The 23,713-nt window shown below is 33.2% G+C and overlaps 2 protein-coding genes across 2 annotated transcripts; one reads left to right on the top strand and one right to left on the bottom strand.

Annotated features, from left to right (window-relative positions):
- Positions 1–119: 119 nt before the first annotated feature.
- LOC133176985 (IQ motif and ankyrin repeat domain-containing protein 1-like) lies at positions 120–7,747 on the bottom strand. The gene is made up of 14 exons (XM_061312057.1): positions 7,593–7,747; positions 6,899–7,110; positions 4,988–5,152; positions 4,451–4,580; positions 4,177–4,301; positions 4,000–4,062; positions 3,184–3,323; positions 2,876–2,930; positions 2,661–2,753; positions 2,016–2,130; positions 1,805–1,901; positions 1,569–1,703; positions 1,276–1,404; positions 120–1,175 (listed from the first exon to the last, which is right to left on the bottom strand). The coding sequence occupies exons 1-14, from the start codon at positions 7,699–7,701 to the stop codon at positions 1,010–1,012; spliced, it is 1,734 nt and encodes a 577-aa protein (XP_061168041.1). The 5' UTR covers positions 7,702–7,747; the 3' UTR covers positions 120–1,009.
- A 127-nt stretch (positions 7,748–7,874) lies between these two features.
- On the top strand, positions 7,875–12,942 carry LOC133177080 (IQ motif and ankyrin repeat domain-containing protein 1-like). Its single transcript, XM_061312173.1, has 6 exons — positions 7,875–7,970; positions 9,221–9,716; positions 10,969–11,074; positions 11,405–11,542; positions 11,872–12,000; positions 12,314–12,942. The coding sequence occupies exons 2-6, from the start codon at positions 9,545–9,547 to the stop codon at positions 12,465–12,467; spliced, it is 699 nt and encodes a 232-aa protein (XP_061168157.1). The 5' UTR covers positions 7,875–7,970; positions 9,221–9,544; the 3' UTR covers positions 12,468–12,942.
- The last annotated feature ends 10,771 nt before the right edge of the window (positions 12,943–23,713 follow it).

The following is a 23,713-nucleotide window of genomic DNA, read 5'->3' as shown; positions in this document are numbered from 1 at the left end:
GAAATACCTTAGAGTAAATAAACACTTTCTTTTAAAATTTTTACATTTTGAGTTCAAAACATATGTAAATACTTCAATTAAAGAAGTCACGTAACAATTACTGAAGTATTACCCAATGCGCAATTCTAAAATAAAACGTAATTTCAACTTTTTAACAGAGCTCTAGACCAGAAATAATTTGTTTAATTTTTGATTTATATAAAAAAGAAACTTTTGAGGTATAATAGTAAGAAATATCCAGTGATTCATAACAAGAAAACTTCCAAAATTTAAATATATCCTAGTCGACATTGTTTTGGGAATTAACAAGGATCATGGCGCTTTGCAATTACTACATTTTGCATCAAATCAACGCAAAACGTATCGTAAAATATATGAGAGGGGAGCAAATATTGAAAAAGGTTTATTAATTTAAAGCATTTGTATTTACCACATTCCAGTTCCAAAAGACCTTTAGATAAACAAAAATAATTACATTTTACGCTATTACATTTTGCATCAAGGATAACTGAGATGTACATGTAATAATCAGTGTTTATTGGCACATGTTAATCACTATGATATAAGTTAAAAAGACTCAATCGATGGAAACTCAATACCTGACTAAAAATTGAATTTTGTTACATTTTGCTTTGATCTCCAAATGTCATATCACAGTTTATTACATTTTATTTCGTTCTTACACACTTTACATTATAACATTGCCAGTTAATCTGCAGTGACCATCAGTGTTCAACATTATTTTTGATTTGCAATGTCAATTATTATTACAGAAAATACAAAAAAATATGAAAAATTAAAATTCAGTACAAATATAGACAGTTAAATCATGACTAGGAATGAATATGGATTGTCCAACAGCTTCAGGGATTAAGTCAATCACAAGAAATAAATGATCACAGAAAACCAATCACACTAGAACCATATAATGATAGAGTGTATGTCTACAACATATGACAATGGAAGCTCTACATCCAGTAAAAGGTAAATCTTCACTGAGTGGACTGTACTATGTTGGAACAAATATTCTTATTGCATAACAGCTATCTATTAAATACTCAGGAGGATAGGGGTTCTTTGTGACAATCCATAATTTAAAGTTTTGAGTCCTAAATGCTGTGAATTTGTTCTTGTCATATTCTGGGCCATCTCCTTCTTTCACAAGACTTAGGTAACTGCAAAAAAATGACATTTTTTTTAATACCATAAGTTTGCAACTTAAGAAAACCCAACATAACTTACTTTAAATGTTCAACAGTGATCTAAAGGGCTTACTTCTCCTCTTGCATGATGCTTTTGTCCATAATTTTGTCCATGAGACCTTTTTGAATTTCATCAAATCTGTCACTGACTGCATGGAACATGTCTACCTCCATCATATCAATAACTAGTGGTTTGCCAAATCTGAGGATAAAATAAAAAGTCAATCTGTAGACTTTCTACGTAAAACTAATGGTAGTACATGTATCTCAAATAATGAAGGGAAATATGACGACAATTTTATAAAAAGAGGCATGTTTTAATCAGAAATTCTAAAGTACATCCTATATAAATGTATTTGACAGTACCTAATAGCACCAAGAAGTGACAGCCTGACTTTGTTGGGTTCCATTTCCTTGGTATTCAATGTGTTGAGATAATTTGTGTCTCTGTACCTAAGAAAAGTGGCTGCTTGTGCGCTTCTGTCAATAATCAGCGGCCATCTGTAACAAGAAGGATAACTCTTAGTAACGTATTCAAACTAAGGTGATCTCAAAAAGTAGAAGAAATATTGTAAGAGGAAAGAAAAAAACATTCAACATACTTTCCAGAATCCTTTATTTTATTGCCAACATCCTTGAGAAGCACATCATCCAGTTCTTTAATCATTATCTGAATACCTGGAAGACTTTCGCTGCTCTCTGGAAGATAAATTTATGGAAAAGGCTCAAGAAAAATTATTCCACCATTTTGCACATTTAAAAAACAAGTCTTAGATTCATCTTTCAGAAATTCTAATTATAATCTATTCATACCTAAGCCTTCATTTATCTGTTCACGCAGTTCAAGTTTTGCATTGGCCAGGGCTTCTCTAGCCTTTTCACATTTAGACTTCAGTATCTCAACTTCATCCTCCTGATCATGTATGCCCTGAAAACATTATGTCATTATTTAGTTATAGCATTTTTGGATTTAAGTTTGTATTTGATGAACTAGTACATGTAGTAGTATTTGTTTATTATAGGGACATGCGTTTAACAAAATGAACAATTGTAATTAGAGTCATTTATCATTAAAATACACAACATGCAACCCATTGGGCCTATTTATATGTCACCTTAGAAGAAATATTAATATCTGCTATAGTATATATCAGATGATTTTAAATCATACAACTGTGTATTCTTTTTGATAAACTCTAAATATAAACTTTTCATGGTCAGTTGCATTGCTACTGAGAAAGAAAATGTATGACCTCAAACTGAAAAAAATGTGAGAGTGTAATTAATCTAAATTATGTTTATAAATAGAGAAGGGAACTCTCATTTTCATGACATTCTTATCAAATATACACTTATATCACAAATTGATAAATAAAGTAATTAGATCTCAGCAAGCATCTTTACTTATAAAGACCATAAAAAAACTCATTCATAAAAAAAATCTAACATGTCCAATACCTGTAGAGTGAGCTCAGGTCTGTCAAATCCTGAGACAATGGCTGTATCATGTTCATTAATTCTTTTATTTAATTCACAATAGGCATGGCTCAACTAGAGAGGAAGAAGGAAAAATACACATATTAGTAGGAAATAAGATTTCATGTGAAATTCTTCTCAATATTCCCCCAAAATAAATGCCAAATATAGCCCCTGTAGGCTATTTGTTTTCAAACCTGTTTCTGGACTCTGTCATATTCCTCTTGGGCTTCCTGTACAGATCCTTTTAACCTAATTAAAGAAAACATAAGTTGTAACATGCATTACAGCACTTATCTAACGATTAGGTGTTGCTAAAAATAAAACTTTAAATACTGAAAATCTAAAAGGAAATAATAATACTGGTAATAATAAAATAAAACAAAACAGAGAAAAAAGGTTTATCTGAAACCTTTTGAAATATTGAAGACATATATAGAATACATATCTACTAAAAATCTTTTAACATATTGACACCACCTTTAATGAATATTTTGCTACATACTTGGAAGTCTCAGCGTCTCTCCTCATTTGCTGCTCCTCTTTTCTCTTTTGTTTTTCTGCCTCTAGTTTTTGTAGCAGTTTTTCTGTTTCAGCCACATCCCACTCTGCTAAGACTTCCTTCACAGCAGCCACTGAGGCCACCTACAATTTTAAACCAATTCTAATTTTAATGTGGCAGACAAATTTTCATTAATTCAAAGTATTCTGAAATAAATAAAGCTTTTTCATACAGGATTCTTTTAAGGTTATAGACTTTTCTACAAAAAAGAAAAATAGTAACTTTTACTGTGTTTTGGATGGATTCAAAGGAAATTCTGATTTATGTAATAATGATCATATCTGGCTATTCATTTTCCTACACAAAAAATGTATCAAGTGCTGTTATAGATGACACTTAAATAATAGATAAGTTGTTAAAATTCTGGATGGCCTTAAACTTTGACCATGACATTTTAAAACGAGAAAGATTTTGATCAGTATTGCAGAAAACCCATTCTGCTCATCATTGTTAAACTTCCCACAAAGTTAATCAAGAGTAATGCCAATGAGTTGACCTTGGTTTGACCTTTGACTTTGAGATTGGTAACTGAGGATTCTTTATAATTAGGATTGACCACATACAACAGTATGAATATTATTTTAGCAAACTAAATACTTCTGTCTAATGTCTTCTGTCTTAAATACCACTGTCTGAAGCAACACAGGAATTAGTAGAATCAATTTAAATAAAGTATATCTTAAAAAGTGTAAAAATCTTCACAAAGAATCTATCTAGTAATTATATCAGTGGAAATCATTATCTAAAGATACACCTTACCTGTTCTGGATTTTGACCATCATCAGCGTAAATGCGAGGATCAGCACCATTCTGAAGCAACACCTGAAAATGAAGGTAAATCATTTTTCAATAAATTTTACATCTGCACACAGTTCTATTTCTTATCTTCACTAAGTTATTGCAGTTAATATTCAAGTAAAAAGGTAAAATGTATACCTGGACAGATTCTAAATGACCAGCAAAAGCTGCCCTGTAGAGGGGGGTTCTCTTGAACTGTCCCTGGGAATTTGGATTTGCACCTTTGTCTAAAAGCAGTTGAATTGTCTTGGGATCTCCCCCATCTGAAAAAATCCAATATTTATTAAAGCAATAATCAGATGATATGTTTACAGATTTCAACTGCATACCGTGTTCACTGAATTTCAAAAGAAAACATATTTATTTTAAAAAATGCCTAAAACATGTATATAAGAATGTAAATTGAACATACTAGCTGCCTCTGAGAGTGGTGTGTTATCATTAGCATCTTCACATTCTATGACATTCATCAGGTGCTTGTTACGTATTGCAGTCCCTACAGCATCTGTCCCCACACCCTTCTGATCATCAAGGTTTTTGACCTGAAAACATATGTTTGTAATAGGTCTGGTTTAGAATATAGAATAAATTTATCCTTTTATATGTTTAAAGAAATATATTTAACTAATTTTTTAAAATTTTTAAAAGAGTTGAGTAAATAATGATTGTCAATTTAAAAGAGTGTCAATCTATTTCAAACTATGTTAGAAAATTTCAGGTACACTAAAGCATATTTTTCTCTTTCTTTTGGGGGTTTGCTTTTCTACACAATATAAATTATAAATATTTCACTGCCAATCAAAATCTGTTTGATTTTAAATTCTATTTTGAGAAATAATTTGAGTACAATAATTTGTTTACACAGTGTAAAAATATTCACATAAATTATCGCAAAAATATACAATCCAGTATTAAACCTGAACATAGCTGATGGCATATTTATAGATACCTCTTTGAGAATATTTTCTATTTCTTCAGTATCCCCTTCAAAGGCAGCTTCAAGCATTCTTTTCTTTCTCTTGGCTTCCTCTCTCTTTCTTTTTCTTTCTTCCTCCTCTTTCTGTCTTTCTTTCTCCGCCTTTTCTTGTTCCATTTTGACAAGTTGAACGAAAGCCTACAAATTAAAAAGATCTGCAGTGTTACTCATGTCAAACTGGAAGGCAGACCAGTAGTAACCAACAAGAAACATTATTGGTTGATAAAGATAAAGATCAATCAATATTGTAATAACCAATGTTTGTTTATATTATTATTATACCATTACAGTATAACTGAATGGTATTATATTAGGAGAAGACTACTTAAGTTTTAGAACTTGAATCTAATCTATTTGAGTTTTTGTCAATAAAATATGTTCCAATTCATACTTATGAAATTGAATAGAATACGATGAACCTTATCATAATTTTTTTTTATTGTTTCAGACAATTTACATTAACAAGAGGTCAATGGACCACATTGCTCACCTGAGCACTTTGACTAGGAAAATGCAGAATCAGATCAGTACTGAAAAGTTTAAATAAAAAAGTTGTTCCAATCTATTCAAGGGAAGGGGGGGGGGGGCATGATTTGAACAAACTTAAATTTACACTAACTGAGGATGCTTTAATATTTCTTTGACTATTAATGGCTTTAGAAGACTTTTAAAGATTATATTCCTATCAGTTTTATTTTATATCCCCCATCTGAGCTTTGTTGTTCTCAAGAAAAGGATTTTTAATGATCTTTCCTATATATTCCTACATAAAACTTTGATCCCAAATTGTGACCTCACCCTTCCCCCACTGTCCCCAGGGATCAAGATTTGAACAAACTTGAATCTACACTACATGATGATGCTTCAGTATTAATATGACTAATCATGGCTTTGCTGTTTTTGGGGTCATATTAACTTGAATCTACACTACCTGAGGATGCTTCCATAAATATATGACCAACCATGGCTATTCTGTTCTTGAGAAGAAAATTTTTAAAGATTTTTCCTATGTATTCTTATGATCGTCCATTGTGGCCCAACCCTACCCCCTGGGGGTCATGTTTTGAACAAACTTGAATCTAAAATCCTCGGGGATGCTTCCATATAAAAATGACCAATCATGGCTTTCCTATTCTTGAGAAGAAGAAAACTTATAAAGATTTTTCCTATATATTCCTATGTAAAACTTTGATCGCCCATTGTGGCCCCCACACTATCCCCCAGGATCATGATTTGAACAAACTTAAATCTACACTTCCTGAGGATGCTTCCATATAAATATGACCATGACCAATCATGGCTTTTGCTGTTATTGAGAAGAAGTTCTTTTCTATGTATTCCTTTGTAAAACTTTGATTGCCCATTGCAGCTCCGCCTACCCCTGGAGTCATGATTTGAATAAATTTGAATCTACACTACCTGATAATGCTTCCACATAAATTTCATATTTTTTGTCCCACTGGTTTTTCTAAGAAGATTTTTAAATGGTGCCATTAAATTTTCATGAATTTGTAATAATCTCTGCTTGGAAGAAGGTACATGTGGCCCTTCATTTGAACAAACTTGAATCCCCTTTAGCAAAAGATACTTTGTGGCAAGTTTGGTTGTAATTGGCCCAGTGGTTCTGGATAAGAAGGTGAAACTGTAAAAAGTGAACGACAACAATGACAACAACAACAATAGAAAAAGGACAGATTTTGATGAGAAAAGAAGGCTCAGGTGAGAGCTAATAATATGAAGCATTTAAATGTTGCCTCACAGTTCCAGCTCATAATCAACCAATTTCCAAGAAGCCTGCGACTTTGTACCCCCTCATCCAACTTGTAAAAAAAAAAAAAAGAGTAATAAAAAATGTAAAGATTTCTGTGTTCTTTTTAAAATAACCTCTTTTTCCAGTTTATCCATGAGTTCCTCATAATCTTCTTTTTCTTTCTTTTTCTTAATCAAGGCTTTCTTTGCTCTGAACTGCCTGTATTTGGTCTGTATTTTCAATGCTGCATCATCTTTTTCTGTCCATACTTTTTCCTTTGGCTTTGCTGGGGTCGCAGCAGGTTTTCCTTTCCCAGCAGCAGGGGGTGCTCCCTTCTTAGCACCACCTTAAAATGTAAACAAATAGGCTTATTAATGCAAAACATCTGATGGTTCTCTGAACAAACATTAAATGATATGTAAGTTAAAAATAATTTTAATTAAGGAAAATAGTTGTTTATAAATTATATGTGTGACATTAAGCACTTCCTTGAGTCTTGAAGCACTGTATTATGTACATATATCATTGCTTGTAACTGCTAATGCTCTTGACGAAAACTAATGATTTGAGAGTAAATGCAATCATGACTTTTATTCTAAAAATATTTTATCATTACAGTCAATGATAATGTTTAGGGCCTGTCCGGAGACACTTTTTTTTTTATTACCGTCATCAGTCATTTTACTTCTACAAAATAAGCTTTATGTTTAGAATTTTGTATTAATTAATCGACTAAAATATGTCACTTGACCAAATCCTCGAATTCCCCACAGTTTGTATTATTTATAACAAATTAATATTTTCTATTGCAGAAAACGAATGACAAACCTTGCGCAACTGTTCCTTTCTTTGCTGCAGGCGTTGTTCCCCTACCAGCTGCTGGTTTTACCGCAGCTTTTGCTGGTGCCTTAACTGCAACGGGCTTTTTGGGTGGCATCCTGAAAAACAAGTTTTGAAGTTTTACATTTCAATATCCACCATTTGTAAACATCACAGGAACGCACTTGGCGATCTAAAAGCATCTAGCATTTTCATTGGTCAAAATTTAAATCATCAAATCGTACAAAGAATGTGTTCGTATCACTACGTTTTCATGCTATCTTCTGTTACCCTGACATTGTGGAAGTAACAGGCTAGCCATCTTAAGCTTGTATCTCTTGTTAATTTACTCTACTGAAAAGTGTTAAATATTGTTTGATCTGACAGGTAAGGCAAATTAAAAAAAAATCATGTTGGGTTAGAGGCACCAAACCTCATCTTATCCTTTCTCACTCTGGTTTTACTTCGTACAACGATTTCAAATATTCAAATATTTATAGTTGTATGGAATATGGACATTTTGGTGAATCATTATTCAAATATAAAGAATTGCTAGTTATGACAGGTTTGACAGTTCCTCTGTAAACAGAACACTCATTCCATATCAGGAATCCCCGCTGTGACATTTAAATGATCTACATTTGCAGGTTGAACTCCTATATAGTTATATATAATTCAATCAACAGTGACCCGCTTGTTCAACCTAAATTAGAAGTCTATATTTTAAAACTTCTTGCAATTATAGATTATAGAAAGCTGATAACCTCAAGCCCGTCGGAGCAATTTTCGAGGGGGGGGGGGGGGTAGTAGCAAAAATCTATTGATAAGCAAAATAAAAAAAAAGAAAAGAAAGAGTCCTAATTAAGAACATTCTTTTGAAGGAGCACAACCGTAAAAGCTTTTGCTTTAATATTCATTATATATTGCCAAGATTATTGAGGGGAGCAACTGTAAATTGCCATTCGCATTCGTTCCTATTGTAACTAGATTCCTACGGGCTTGAACTTTTAACCATTTGAAAGACAGCAGTTAAGCAAGATTTTCAATCCAAATGTCCGATAGTTATTCATGTCACGAATCAATTTTTTTCTATGTATCAATTAAACAAAATCTTAATTTCTGTGTGTGAGGGTGTGTTTGTGGTTTTTTTTTTTGGGGGGGGGGTATCTTTTCTGACTCTTTAACTTTTGTTCTGTAACTTTATCAATTTATTAACGTTATCATCCAAATTTATCTTCTTCCTTTAGATATTATTTCCGGTGAATATTGATAACAGTACCTACTTTTGATAGCAGATCTATTTTAAAAGAGGTTTTAGGGCCTTTGTATGTTAAAGTTGCATATTATATGCTTTCTCGTTTTACCAAACAGGAACTTTCACGTCCATACTGACGATGGTTAAATTGATAATCGCATTCATATTATCCTATTCCCCTACTTGTATGTTTTTTCTATCAATCAAGCAATTCTTTCCCTCTTATGTATATGTATATTGTATTTCGTGTGTATGATCATAATCATTATATACATTTTAACAATGTACTTTCTTTTTGCCCCATGAGGGCCCTTAATTGGTCAATAAACGAATTGAATTGAATATTATCCTATATCAATTAAACCAAATATTGATATTTCAGCATCATATCCGATATTAGACAATTGATCAGGCTGGTGCTAAAGAAGTCATTGTGTGCCTGTTTCCCAATTAAACAATTAATGAGATAAAAAGTCAATAAAGTCAATACTCAAGGACAAATTGGATTCAGTAAGGTCCCCAGCACACCAATCTGATATTTTCCGCTTAATCACAGAACAATTTTAGCCCGAGTGTGTGTCACTGGAAATTCGGACATTTAATCGTCACTCATACCTGGACAAACCGATATTCATACACCAAATCCTGGGTATTTAAAAGCTAAGGAATCGGACATCTTGCAGAATATATCAGCTGACAGAACAGAATGCCCCCTAAAGTACCAGGTAAAACGGTAAAAACAACAGTCAGTAAAGGAGGCACTGCGGCCAAGCCTGCAGTCAAGTCATCGGCACCCAAAGCTACCGGCAAGGAACCGGTCAAACCAAAGGCAGCCACCAATAAAGAACCGGCCAAACCAAAGGCCGACGAAAAACCAGGTCAGCTTAGTTAATTTACAGTTTCCTGTTTGATGTTTTCTGAATGGTTCATTTGTAAATTACATATATTTTGAAAACTTCAAACATTTCTTTCATTCAAGACTATATCTTGCACATTATAGAGTCTACGTATACATGTATTCCAAATTTTGAACTCGGTTTTGAAATAGAGCTCTTAAACTTTAAAAAAGGGTATTTCCACATCAATCGATTTCCGAACAGGTAGCGACAAGCACCGACAGAAGGTCGAAGAAGTTTTTCTTTTGACGACGATATAAAAAGAGAATATATCGATTTCGTCGATTTTTCATTCTAATCTGAGTAAAACTTTCCAGGATCCCTGTGCTTCAAGTATCAATGAATAGAAACCAGTGCAAAATGACACTAACATGGCATTTCATCAATCTTTCTACTGTATTAAATTAATGTCCAAGCTTTGGAACAATGACACAATGACCGAGACAGATTTTAATGTTAATCAGGTCTCAATATTTCAACAATATTGATCAACATTTAAAAAGGTCATATAATATTTGTGTCTGAGATCGCCTGACAAGATTATATATTCTACTTTTGAGGTAGATTTCCAAAAAATAAGTGATGAATATAAGCGGATTTCTTTTAAAATTCCGATTCAAGAAAACTCGAAGAATTATTCCAAGAGTTCCAATTCTTATATAAAATGCTCACATGACTTCTTTTATATAGAGAGGGCATATATATGCCTTGTATGCCTGTTGCCCAATCTATTCAGTATTCTGAATAAATATTGTTTAAACCAAAATGGTCATATATAAAACCTATAGTCTATGTGAGTTTCATTTATTTAGAACCATATACTTAATAAATGCTTTCTTTGGTTGCTAGTTCGGGAATTAATGTTGCAGTTGTTGCAGAAAAAAATACATAGCCCACGTAAGCAACGTTAATTCCCATACTTACAACCAAAGTAAGACATTTTATTGTTTATATATTAATATCTGTAAAAATAATCATTTAAAGCAGGATTAAAAAGATTAAATATTGTATTATTGATATGAACGTCATTATATACACGTTTTATGGATGGAAGAGCCACTGCTCAAGGAATCTGTAGCTCTGGTGATATGCCAGGCGGTGTTTACTGACTGATAAACGGCAATGGTTTTCTTTAGAATAAAGGAGATAATATTCAGTGGATGTAAATATATAATAATGATTTCCAACATATTCGATACATTTTCACTTTACGTAATACTTCATCTGTCTATAGCTGAAGTCGTTCCTGCTACAAAGACTCCAGAGCTGAAGATCACAGTGAAAGAGATAGCAGAATTCGTACTTAATGACGCAGATAAAGTCGTCAAAAATTCCAAATGGTAACAACTTAATTATGCTTTTGGGGAGTTTCCATCACTCTAAAGAGGAGAATAATAATAGTCAATATCTAGATATTTTTGTTATTTTGTTCGGATTGTTATTTTGTACGGATAATTTGATTTCCTAAACACGATAGAACAGTTTTTAGGAAATGAAAAATAAGCAATAGATAATAGAGTTATTGAAGAACATCTAATCTCAACGCTGAAAGCTAAAAAGTTTGAGGATCAGTGCATTAATGCTTTTATTACTTGCATAAACATCGACATTCTTCTCTCTCACCAAATACACAACTGAGAAATCCGCTGCATGGGAATCTCTTTTTCTAGGTTTCCAATGGTGATTGATCCTAGTGAAATTGCTGGAAGATTTTTACAGTATAGGGAATGCACATACATTAATGGCCTAGACCATGGATTTATGAATTCTCCCGATAGAGTCCGAATAGCGGTACTAGCTGCTCTTAGGTGAGTGCAGAATCTGAGAGGGGGGTATCAAGTATTAAAAAGGTACATGTATTTTCTACCAATAAACTTGAACATTCTTAAGAATTTGTTTAAATGTTGTTGTTTTTTTTAATTCAAATAGATTTTGTTCACTGGCTATATAAACCAGACAGAATTTTTTCACTGGTTAAACCAGGCAGAAATTGTTCACTTGTTAAACCAGGCAGAATATGTTCAGTTCACTGGTTTAAACCAGACAGAATTTGATCACCGGTTAAACCAGGCAGAATTTGTTTACAGGTCAAACCAGGTAGATTCTTACTGGATTTTCTTTTCTGCATTCGTTTTAGACATGGTAAAAAACTTGTCATTGACATGATGGGAACCGATCTTTATGAACCTCTCTTTAACGTCATGGAGCAGGTGCAGCCTGGGCTTTTGGAAAGCATTCTGGACAAAAGCATCATGGAAGATGAGAAGTGAGTAAACCTGTACATATGTTTTGTTATTGAAAGAGTGTATGATATACACTTTGTACCATTTTCGTAAAAAAGTAGTCTTGCTTTGTTTTCATTAAGAACAAAGCTTGCATGTACTTTGCATCGGTAAGGTTTAGCTAGTTAAAAATTGCTTGAACACAAAATTGTTTGAACACATTTTGAGTATGTTTTATAACTACAAAGGCAAAAAAAAAAAATAAATAAATAAATCAAATGTAAAAGTTATTCACTGTAGTTCTATGAACATTGTGCTATCAAAAAAAGATGCCATGTATGTATATTTTCATTTCAGAATCGAGAAATTAATGCGGCCAGAAGACGATGACATTTACAAAGAGATCTTACAATTTGGGATGAAAGAAGAATTCGGTTTTGTTATAGTCACCACTACTGAGAAACCCAATGGGTTTACTGACAAAATGATGATCGTCAGAGTGGAGAAATAGTCTAGCTTAGAGTGGAGTCATATATCTTGTTCAGTGGAAAATTACTGTGGCTCAGGTGGAGTTGCATTACATGTTCAGTGAAAAAAATAGTCCGGTTCAAGTGGATCGTGCCGCATATCTTGTTCAAATGCAATAATATTGTTATATTTATTATACATATTTAGTGTACATTATAAATTTTCATATATGGATTTGTTCACATTTCTAACTCATTTTTCAGGGTAGATTACAAATTTATGCATATATTTCCCCCAAGCTACTCGTACAAACGAGAGTTTAACAGCACATTAGAAATATCTCTAAAGTCAATCTTGCATTCGCTCAATAAGCTTATGAAAGATTGACTAAGGGTTTCTGACAAAGTCAGCCTTATGCTATATAATTCATTATACACAAACCATTAGAGCACCAAAACACAATAAAACTACGCTTTTTTGCATGTTTATAACTACGTAACTTCAAAAATTTCATAAAACTTTCCATCACATTTGTAGTGAGTATGGTTCAGTTATGTGTTATACATGTATATTTATGTAAAAAATAAAACTTGATACATGTGCATTTTTGACTTGAATTTTCAGGAGGTTGTCTTTTGATTAATAAAGAAAATATAGCCACATCCGAATTTCACGATATTGATAAATTAAAATGGTCTGCAATTTTGTTAACTGCAGAATGCAGTATCTCTTTGGTGAAGGAACTCGGACAGACAGACCAAAGAGCTACAGATCCAAGCGTTGCGAAAATCTTCGATTTACGGTGCTGCTATTTCGTCGCACGCTTCGGGTTTTATTTCTTATATAAATATATATGCGTCCCCTTTCTGGTTTGTCTATCCGAATTTTCTAAACCAGAGAGGTCCAGATATAAGATTAAAAAATATCCACATTCATTACAGAATTTGCAAGAAAACGTGTAATGTGAATACCGTATACATGCTTTCTCCTAGTCTGAAATATCTGACGTTTTCCAAGCGTTTTTCACGTTTATGATATTTGAGGAAAACGTCAGAACCGGCGCCATTATGAAAAATGGAAATTTCGCTGACCCCAACTGAATTCTTTTTTCGATACTAAGTGACAAACGCACAACTTATCAATAGCACAATGCTTCTAATTCTTCTAATATCGCTTAAAGAAAATATTATATATCATAGAATAATATATTTCGATACAGGTCTAACGAGATTTCAAAATGCACGAAATCGAAACAAACCTCGACAGTTAGATAAAATGTTTTCACCTGACAGTTTCCATTACAAAGGTATAGGTTAGTTCTAGCAGCATTGCACTGTCGATAAGATGTGAGTTACATATTTAATTCGGTTCGCATGTATCGAAAATCGACCGCGAATTTCAACTTTCTATAATGGCGCCGGTTCTGACGTTTTCCTGGCACATCAAATATCAAAATCGTGAAAAACGCCTGGAAAACGTAAGATATTTCGGACTAGTTTTCTTTCAGATGTTGGTAAAGATTCAAAGAAAATCTATTATCCAAAGATCTCGAATGTCCTCATTTTACACCGAAACTTTCTAATGGTTATGTTTTTCTGTCGCACAAAGCCTGTTTATTAGTAATAACTATCTTTTAACATACAATTAATATTCATATTATCAAAGAAGATAGCAGTCCTTCTGTCATGAACGCGGAGCGCACGAGTGACAAAGACCACCCACTCTTTGATCATATGTTAAAAGATGACTGACGTCTCAGATGTCCTATACCGACATACACATGTACATATTTAGAAAAGACCGAAGAATTGTGTGAGTAGATCAAAGGAAAGACTCCTTCAGCTCAAACAGTGGATCTACAAGTGCCTCTTCACTTATTCTATAATGAATAATACTTTCAAGAGGCAGTCTTTTCTAAAGATGCCAAGTTCGTACAATTTGGAAGAAAAAAAGGTTCTTTTTCTGGTTACTCATTGGCTCAAAAGCAATCTAATTAAAATTAGATGTTCCGAATCCGCTACCGTTTGAGAAGCGGTAGCGGATTCGGAACATCTATAAATTTTAATTAGATTGGCTCAAAAGCAAACCCAGTTAGGCTTTTCATCAGAACAACTTATGGTGTATTTTGGGTAAACACCCAAAATAAAAAAAAACAAGATGTGTTTGTGAAACACTGATGTCCCCTTATGGAAACTCATATAGCAAAGGTTAAACTCTCAAATGTAAATCAAAACCAAAAGCAAGGTCTGGTCTCAAGGAAAATAACTGTGAAATATGAAAGCCGTAGCAGTAACCATTGAATATATATGGAAAAGGTGAAATCTTTTCAAAAGTAAGTCAAACATCAAGGTCAAGTTCAAATGGTCAATATCAATAGTGCCCAAGGAAAGGCCTTCTCACAAGAAATAAACATGTGAAATATGAAAGCCCTAGCACCACCGTTCAAAAGTTATGGCCAAGGTTAAAGTCTTTTGAAAGTAGGTCAAATTCCAAGGATAAAGGGTCAAAGTTGTTGAAATCAAAAGGAAGGTCTTGTCACAAGGATTACATACCTGAAGTATGAAAGCCCTAGCACCAACCGTTCAAAAGTTGTGACCAAGGTTAAAGTTTTTTTAAAAAATAGGTCAAACTCCTAAGTCAAGGTCAAAGGGTCGAAGTTGTTGAAATCCAAAGGAAGGTTTTGTCACAAGGATTACACGTGTGAAGAATAAAAGCCCTAGCACCAATTGTTCAAAAGTAATACTAAGGTTAAAGTTGGGTAAAATTTTGCAAAACTGGGTAAAACTCCAAGTTAATGGTCAAAACTTCAAATATAATGGTACCAAAAGAGAGGTCTTGTCATAAGAAATACACATATGAAATATGAAAACCATAGCTTCAACCAATCCAAAGTTATGAGCAATGTTAAAGTTTTTGAGGACAGACTGACAGACAGAAGGACAGGGCAAAAACTATATACCCCCGAATTTTCGATACGGGGCATAAAAGACAAAACAAAAAAGATGCGTTTGTGAAACACTGATTCACCCGTATGGCAGCTAAGGGCGAAGGCTAGAGTTTCTTAAATGCAAGTCAAACTCCAAAGTCAAAATCAAGAGATCAAGAATGTTGAATCAATGAAAGGGTCTTGTCACAAGGAATATACCTGTGAAATACGAAAGTCTTTGCATCAACCATTCAGAAATTATGGTGAGTTTTTTCAAAAGTAAGTAAATCCCCAAGGTTAATGTAATAAGGTGAAAAAATCTTGGTACTTAGGAAAAGGCCTTGTCACAAGGAATAACCTGTGAAATATTGAAGCCATAGCACCCAACGTTCAAAAGTTATGGCCAAGGTTAAAGTTTTTCAAAAGAAGGTCAAACTCCAAGGTCAAGGTAAAAAATGTTTGTACCCAAAGAAAGGTCTTGTCACAAGAAATACACATGTGACAAATGAAAGCCATAGCACGAACTGTTCAAAGGTTATGGCCAAGATTAAAGTTCGGTAAAATTTGCAAAAGTGGGTCAAACTCCAATGTCAAAAAGTCAAATATGATGATGCCCAAAGAAAGGTCTTGTCAAAATATGTGAAATATGAAAGCTATAGCTCCTACTGGTCAAAAGTTATGAACAAGATTATTTTTTGTGGACTAACAGGCAAACAGATAGACAGACGGACGGACAGAGCAAAAATATATGCCCCCGAATCTTCTATTCTTACGGGGGCGTAAAAATAAAAACAAGATGTGTTTGTGAACACTGATGCACCGGATCCGGATGGCAGCCTATGGCAAAGTTCCTCAAATCCAAGTCAAACTCCAAGGTCAAGAGATAAAAAATGTTTGTAACCAACGAAATGTCTTGTCTCAAGAAATATACCTGTAAAATATGAAAGATCTAGCACATGAAAAGTTTCCTTCCTTCAGCTATAAGACTGTGGAATGATTTACCCTTTAATATTCGAAATCTTCCTACACTTTCATCATTCAAGACTGCCATAAAATGTATTTATATACTGCTTTAAACCTAAGAAATATTACAACTATGGAAGTCGTAAAATGAATATATTGCATTGTCAATTGCAAAATAGTGCTAGTATATAAATACCTTTAACATTTATACCTGTATTATTTATGTTAGTCATATATGTTAAACTGCAAAGATATATTGTATCATCAGCTCACTTGTAATTAATTTTCTACTATTTATTTTGTCTTATTTTTATAAATTTCTTTTGAATATACACATGTATATATTTATTTTTTCAATGATATGTAACTAATATTTACTTGTACATATGACTGTGACCTTGTATAATGGAGAGGACTTATATAGATAGTGCCTGCTGTCCAATCCTATTATAATTATGCATAATAAAATATTGTTTAAATTAATCTAGCAAAACGATAAAAAAGTCCTAGAATCAATCATTCAAAAGTTCCGGTAATGGACAAGATCAAAGTTTTTTTTTTTCAAAAATAATTCAAACTCAAAGGTCAAGTAAGAAAAAGTCAAAACTATTGGTATTCAAAGAAAGGTATGTGTCACAAGAAATACATCTGTAACGTATGAAAGCCCTAGTACTTACTGTTCAAAAGTTATAGCCAAGGTTATTTTTTTTTAAAGTGTGTCAAATTCCAAGGCCAAGGACAAACCTTCAAACATTCATACTCTAGGAAAGATCTTGTCACAAGGAATACACATGTAAAGTATGAAAGCTCTAGCACCAACTGTTCAGAAGTTATGACCAAGTTTAAAGTTTGGTAAAAGTTTGCAATAGTGGGTCAAACTCCAAGGTTAAGGTCAAGAGGTCAAATATGTTGGGACCCAAAGAAAGGTCTTGTCACAAGGAATATATATGTATATGAAATATGAAAGCCATAGCTCCAACCAATTAAAAGTTATGGAAAGGTTCAAGTTTTTGCTGAAGAACAGACAGACAGACGGACAAGGCAAAAACTATATGCCCCCGAATATTCGATAAAGGGGGTGTAAAAATAAAAAAAATAAGGATCTTTTCTTTGTAACTCATTAGCTCAACATTAATTCTAGTTATGCTTTCATCAGAATTACATGATGTATTTAAACTCCCTACAGTAAAATATTCACTCAAGCTATCCCTGACAAAAATATTATGATAAAATATACTTTACTTAAGTAAAATATAAACAAAGGTAATCAGAGATTTCAGAGCTCACCTCAACGAATTTTGTCTTTAAGTATAGCAAAGTCCCACACTAAACTAATAATCTAGTAGTGTTCATCCCTAGATACATTATCCATGCAAGTTTGGTCTAGGTAGGTCTTATAGTTGTTTGGGAATAGACCTGCTCCAAAAACTTTTCTGAAAAAATGTAGGTCAAATCCAGCATCTGAAGCAACCCTGGTAGTTCAATAAATGTATCTTCAGTGCAAAATTGGTTAGCGTAGGGCTTATAGTCTGCTCCCAAAACTTTAACCTGGTCACTCATCTGGATAGCGTAGGTCAAATTCAGTATCCGAAGCAAGACCAGTTGTGTGCATCCATAGATGTAAAATCCATGCAAGTTTAGTCCATGTAGGGCAAATAGTTACTTAAGAATAAATCTGCTCCAAAACCTTTAACCTAGTCACTCATCTTTAAAATGTAGGTCAGATCCAGCATCCGAAGTAAGCCTGGCAGTGTGCATCCTTGGATGTATCATCCATGCAAGTCTGGTCAATATAAGGCTTATAGTCACTTGAAATGAGACTTGCTCCAAAAACTTTAACCTAGGTAGATCAGATCCAGCATCCGAAGCAAGCCTGGTAGTGTGCATCCTTAGTTGTATCATCCATGCAAGTCTGGTCAATATAAGGCTTATAGTCACTTGAAAATGAGACCTACTCCAAAAACTTTAACCTGGTGGCTCATCCGGAAAATATAGGTCAGATCCAGCATCCGAAGCAAAACCTGGTAGTGTACATCCTTAGATGTATCATTCATACAAGTTTGGTCAAAATAAGGCTTATAGTTACTTGGAAATGAGACCTGCTCCAAAATGGTACAATGAAACATTATACATATATTACATGGCTTCGAGGGCAACATACCAGAATATTTGCCCCCGAGGTGACAGGAAAGCCCTGGAGTGTTATGTCGCCCGATGCCGAAGGCAGAATGATTACACGCGAGGGAATATAACGGTGTTCGGGAGGGCAACATAACTGTTTCCGGTGTAATATAACTATATCCGGCGTGATTCAGCAGTTTTTCAGGGCATATGGATAAAAATATCATATTTGTGATATAATGGAAAACTTCTTCAAAAATGTTATATAATAGTTTAACCTTGAACGCCGACGCCGAGAGGGTATCATATAAGCCCCCCCCCCCCCAACTCGTTGAGGTGAGCTAAAAACCTAAAGTAAATCAAAGTTTTTAATATAGTAAATTAAATTTCTGCTATAGGAATCCAGCTTATTTGTACTATGTGATTCAATTTCTTCGTTTTATTAATCTCGGTTCTAAAGTGAGGGTTACTAATATTATAAGGAAAGAGAAACGCAAAACATGTTCAGAAAATATACATGTCATATTTACCACCTAAACCAATGATTTGATTGATCTTATAGCTCAGTATATATGCTCCCTCTAATGAAAGTTTGAGTACTGTTGCTATCGTACTTTCAATTCATCCAGTGGCGGATCCAGGAATTTCATAAAGGGGGGGGGCAGTTGAAGGCAGGGGGTCTCTGGGGCTGCATGGAGAGGGGGTTTGGGGGCTCCATGCAGCCCCCAGTGGGTCCAGGGCAAAGCCCTAGTGGGGTCTAGGGGCAAAGCTCCCGGAAACTGACGAATTTTTACAAGTAAAATGAGTTTTTTCCTTGATTTTACGATAAAAGACATAGAAGTTCTACACACAAATTTCAAAAAAAGGGGGGGGGGTGCGCCGGCGCTGGATCCGCCTTTGTCATCGGTATCGAATGACCTGAAATTGTTCAAAACAGAAAGTTCAAACTTTGCACACCGCGCGGTAAATGAGATAATACATGTAAGTGACGACTGTCCTAAATTCTAATGCCAAGAAGGTTTCAATAACGGAAGGACAAATGCAATACGTCCAATAATGTCATGGTGTCTAATTAGTAATTATAGAGCTATTTGAAGGACGTACTAAAAGTTGCATATGGCGATGTCCACTTAAGCATCTGCATACTGCTATAGTTACGGACTTATGAGATTTGGGATCATATTTAATCTTAACGGGGGGGGGGGGGGGAGGGGGTGTCAGTATTTAAAAAATTAAAAGTGTTAACCAACTCAGAAGTCAATTTAACTTTTTTTGTATATGAATGTGAGATAAAAATTGAAAAATATCAAAACATAATTTAATCTTTGAATACGTTATTTTTCAGTTATTTGCACTCTCTCTCTCTCTCTTTCTCTCTCAGTTCTTACAGAGACAGGTTTTTTTTCTTTTTGAAATAATACTAATGCAAGTACATGTAATTGAAATGGGTGGGGTGGGGGGGGGGATTAATGAAATACAAACAAAAAAAAATATCCAACTGCAAATCGGTCGTATGAGACATTTAATTAGCAAAATTAATTAAAAGGCATAATGAGACAACACTCAAAGACTGATCTGGATTCCGCACACCATGCTGACTGATATTTTTAGGCTTTAATCACAGAAAAATGTGTCACTGGAAATTTAACATTTAATCGTCATTCATATTTGGACAAACCAATATTCATATACATAATCCTGGGTATTTAAAAGCTAAGGAATCGGACATTTTATTTCAACATAACAGAAAATCACAGCTACTAGAACAGAATGCCCCCTAAAGTACCAGGTAAAACGGTAAAAACAACAGCCAGTAAAGGAGGAACCACGGCCAAGGCTGGGGTCAAGGCATCGGCACCCAAAGCTACCGGTAAAGAACCGGTCAAACCAAAGGCCGGAGAAAAACCAGGTCAGTTTTATCGAATATAATACTTTCATGTAAAAGTTGAATCTGATTCGTCGAGAAACACTTGTTAAGAAAACACTATTACCCGCTGAATTATGAAGCCGCGCCCTCCAGCATAGCAACAGTCAACATTGCTTGACGACGGGTGATATTCCAAAAAATATTAACTGCGCAGAATTTATGCGCGCAAGAATCACTGTAATACGTATTTGTATAAAACATTCAGTAAAATATCATAAATATTGCATGTAGTCGAGTGTAACATCGAAAATTTTCACCCCTCGAAAAACCATTGTCAACCTCGGCTGCTCCTCGGTTGACAATGGTTTTCTTGAGGTGAAAATTTCCAATGTTACACTCTGCAATATTTATATATTAACACGCAGTTCCTTTGGTTTATTCCCACTTAGCCAAAATTTTGAATTTCTTATTCTAGCCAAAATTGGGATTTTCACACCTGGGTGGTCACCTGTGTATAGTCTGTTTTATAGGCTTATTACCTGTAATTTTCACCTGTGTTGTACAAATTCATTATCAATATACCTATCATTAATATTTCTTTTATTAGATATTAATAAATCAGGTATATTAATTATTTTAAAATACATACATAAATATCAATACCATTTTTTTTAATTGATTAACTTACATTTTTGGATCACAAAATTGATGAAAATAGAATAGACAATGTTAAAATGATTTTTGCAAATGAAAAACTAAATGAATGAATAAATAATTAAATTAATTCATTAACATAGAGATAAATAATTTTTGACAATGTATTTGGATTATAACTTTACTAGTACAAGTAAGAGATGAAACAATGAACAGAAAAAAATAAAAAGAATTTAATGTATTTTTGCAGAAATACTAGTAATAAGAACTATCAAAAGTGCATGATATAAAGACAGAAATTGGCTGTGACTATACATTTACATGTATATGCATTTATAAGTAATTTCTCCACACGTGTATCAGATCTAGTCTTTTATGATACATTTTTATGTCTGATAAGAATTGGACATATCTTATTGACAAAAAAGTCAAAAGGATTAGAAACAAGTTTGAAAATCTTCTGTTAATGCAACAATTTTGAAAATTGTCAGGATATAATTTGATTTATATAGTCTACTTGGAAAACATTAGTGGTGTTAAAAACTTAAATTCTTAATTTACAAAATATTATTCTTCTTGAAAACTAGGATTTTTAGAAAGATATCCATATTCATTTAAAAAAGCTTGTCAATAATCTTTATGCATCAGAAAAGGAATCATTCCCCCAAAGCATCACAGGCACATCTATATAATCAATAAATTTTTAAATAAATAAATTAATTAATTTTTATTTATTTATTTATTTTGGATTAGGGGAAAGAGATTAAAGATTTCAAAAGCATTATTATCAGTACCTTATTTTTACTTTACATGTATTTTCAAATATCTGTGGTGCATAGTTTAATAGAACTGGTACTAAAACATATTTAATAAGTTAAAATATTATCAAATCATTAAAAGTATGAAAATGAATGACATAAAATAATCTTTTTAAAAAGGAAGAAAAATAAGGAAATTAAATGATAACTATCATTTAACATTTGTCAAATTAAAAAAAAAATTAAATCAATACTAACGATAATAAAATAAATAAAGAATTTTAAAAAATGACACAAATTGATTTAAAATATCTATTTCAATAACCATTCATCACATTATTAGAATTTTCATATTTTTAAATTTTTCTGTGATAGTCTATAAAACAGACTATAGGTGACCTGTAATAAATTTATTTTGTTCTCTCCCTTCCCTTACCTGTACACCAGCCAAAACCAGTCACCTGTAACAATTTCAGAATTTTGGCTAAGTGGGAAGACATGTGATGTTTTCTGAATGAGAATGTATTAAATTACAAACATGTGCATGTATATCTTGAAAAAGTGAAATCTTTATTTATTTCATTGACAACCAAATTTTATTTTTTCATAGTGTAGAGTCTACAAAGGTTCTAAATCTTGAACTCAAAACTTTTGAAAAGGTTCTTATATTTTCGCGCATTTTTAGTGGGACTATCTGCTCCCTAAAACTTCATTTTCCCCTCTTTTTCACAACACTAAGCATCGTTATTTTTAAGGCGTTTAGTTAATAGACATGGTTAACACTGAAGGAAGAACATTTTACAAAAAAATCTAATCCAACAAAACTCAAAGAATTACGGTATTCCAACACTATTATCTTTATAAAAAGTCCATATAAAGATTGTAAGTAAAATTTAATTCTTTTAGAAACATGTGTATAACATGGTCAACACATTCTCATTTTATCTTTGCATTTCATTTACGTATAGCTGAAGTCGTCCCCGCTGAAAAACCCCCAGAGCACAAAATCGCCGTGAAGAAGATAGCACAGTTCGTACTTAATGATGTAGACCAAGTCGTCAAGAATTCTAAATGGTAACAGCATACATTATGTTGTGAGGAGGAGGATAAAAGAGAATAACTGTCCTCTAAAGGGAAGAAAAATAATAGCCATTACTATACTTCTGTTAAAATATATATCCTTTATCCTATGAATGCGTCATAGAAAATATTTCATCAAAAAAAGTTGGGGTACAGAACGCGTGGGGGTGGGGGGTCCCGCCCCCAAGCACCTGTGAAACCCTATGTATTAGTGTATAAGTGTATAATTAGTGTATAATTTTTACATGTTTTTGATGTCCTTTAATTTTCGGGGGGGGGGGGGGGATTCGCATAGGTGATTTCCCGGTGCTTTTAATTAAAACATTCAAATGTAAATTCAGAATGGAAAGATTGCAGAACAATTGCTCCTATCTTTGAAAGTTAGAATCAGTTTAACAGTGCATTAATTCTTTAAATGTCTGTAATTATATTTTTTACTAAATACACATCTGCATCAAATCCACTGATTTGAAGTTTTCTTTTTCTAGGTTTCCAATGGTAATTGATCCTAGTGAAATTGCTGGAAGATTTCTACAGTACGGAGAATGTACATATATCAACGGCCTAGATCAGGGATTTATGACTTCCCCCGATAGAGTCCGAATAGCGGTACTAGCTGCTCTTAGGTGAGTGCAAAAGCTTACATTATATATATATATATATATATATATATATATATATATATATATATATATATATATATATATATATATATATATATATATATATATATATATATATATATATATATATTATTGATTAAACCTTTGACAAGCAGAATTTGTCAGCTGGATTTTTTTTTTAATTAGACATGGTAAAAAGGTTGTAATTGACATGATGGGAGCTGATCTATATGAATCCATATTCAACCTTATGGAGCAGGTGGAACCTGGTCTCTTGAAAAGCATTCTGAACAAAAG

This window comes from Saccostrea echinata, unplaced genomic scaffold (genome assembly GCF_033153115.1).
Source record: "Saccostrea echinata isolate AGI-Se365-2 ecotype Australia unplaced genomic scaffold, CSIRO_AGI_Sech_v1 ptg000086l, whole genome shotgun sequence".
Taxonomy (NCBI): domain Eukaryota; kingdom Metazoa; phylum Mollusca; class Bivalvia; order Ostreida; family Ostreidae; genus Saccostrea; species Saccostrea echinata.
Note: the sequence above shows the minus strand (reverse complement) of the source record. Positions and strands in the feature narration are given on the sequence as shown.

What these genes read in the sequence shown, in the direction of transcription:
- LOC133176985 (XM_061312057.1), bottom strand. Translation starts at nt 7,701, where the DNA reads ATGCCACCCAAAAAGCCCGTTGCAGTTAAGGCACCAGCAAAAGCTGCG. An exon ending in TAGAAAATATTCTCAAAGAG is followed by an intron (nt 4,581 to 4,987) that starts GTATCTATAAAT and finishes ATATGTTTTCAG; the next exon opens with GTCAAAAACCTTGATGATCA. An exon ending in GACCTGAGCTCACTCTACAG is followed by an intron (nt 2,131 to 2,660) that starts GTATTGGACATG and finishes TAATGTTTTCAG; the next exon opens with GGCATACATGATCAGGAGGA.
- LOC133177080 (XM_061312173.1), top strand. Translation starts at nt 9,545, where the DNA reads ATGCCCCCTAAAGTACCAGGTAAAACGGTAAAAACAACAGTCAGTAAA. An exon ending in GTCGTCAAAAATTCCAAATG is followed by an intron (nt 11,075 to 11,404) that starts GTAACAACTTAA and finishes CTCTTTTTCTAG; the next exon opens with GTTTCCAATGGTGATTGATC. An exon ending in GCGGTACTAGCTGCTCTTAG is followed by an intron (nt 11,543 to 11,871) that starts GTGAGTGCAGAA and finishes CATTCGTTTTAG; the next exon opens with ACATGGTAAAAAACTTGTCA.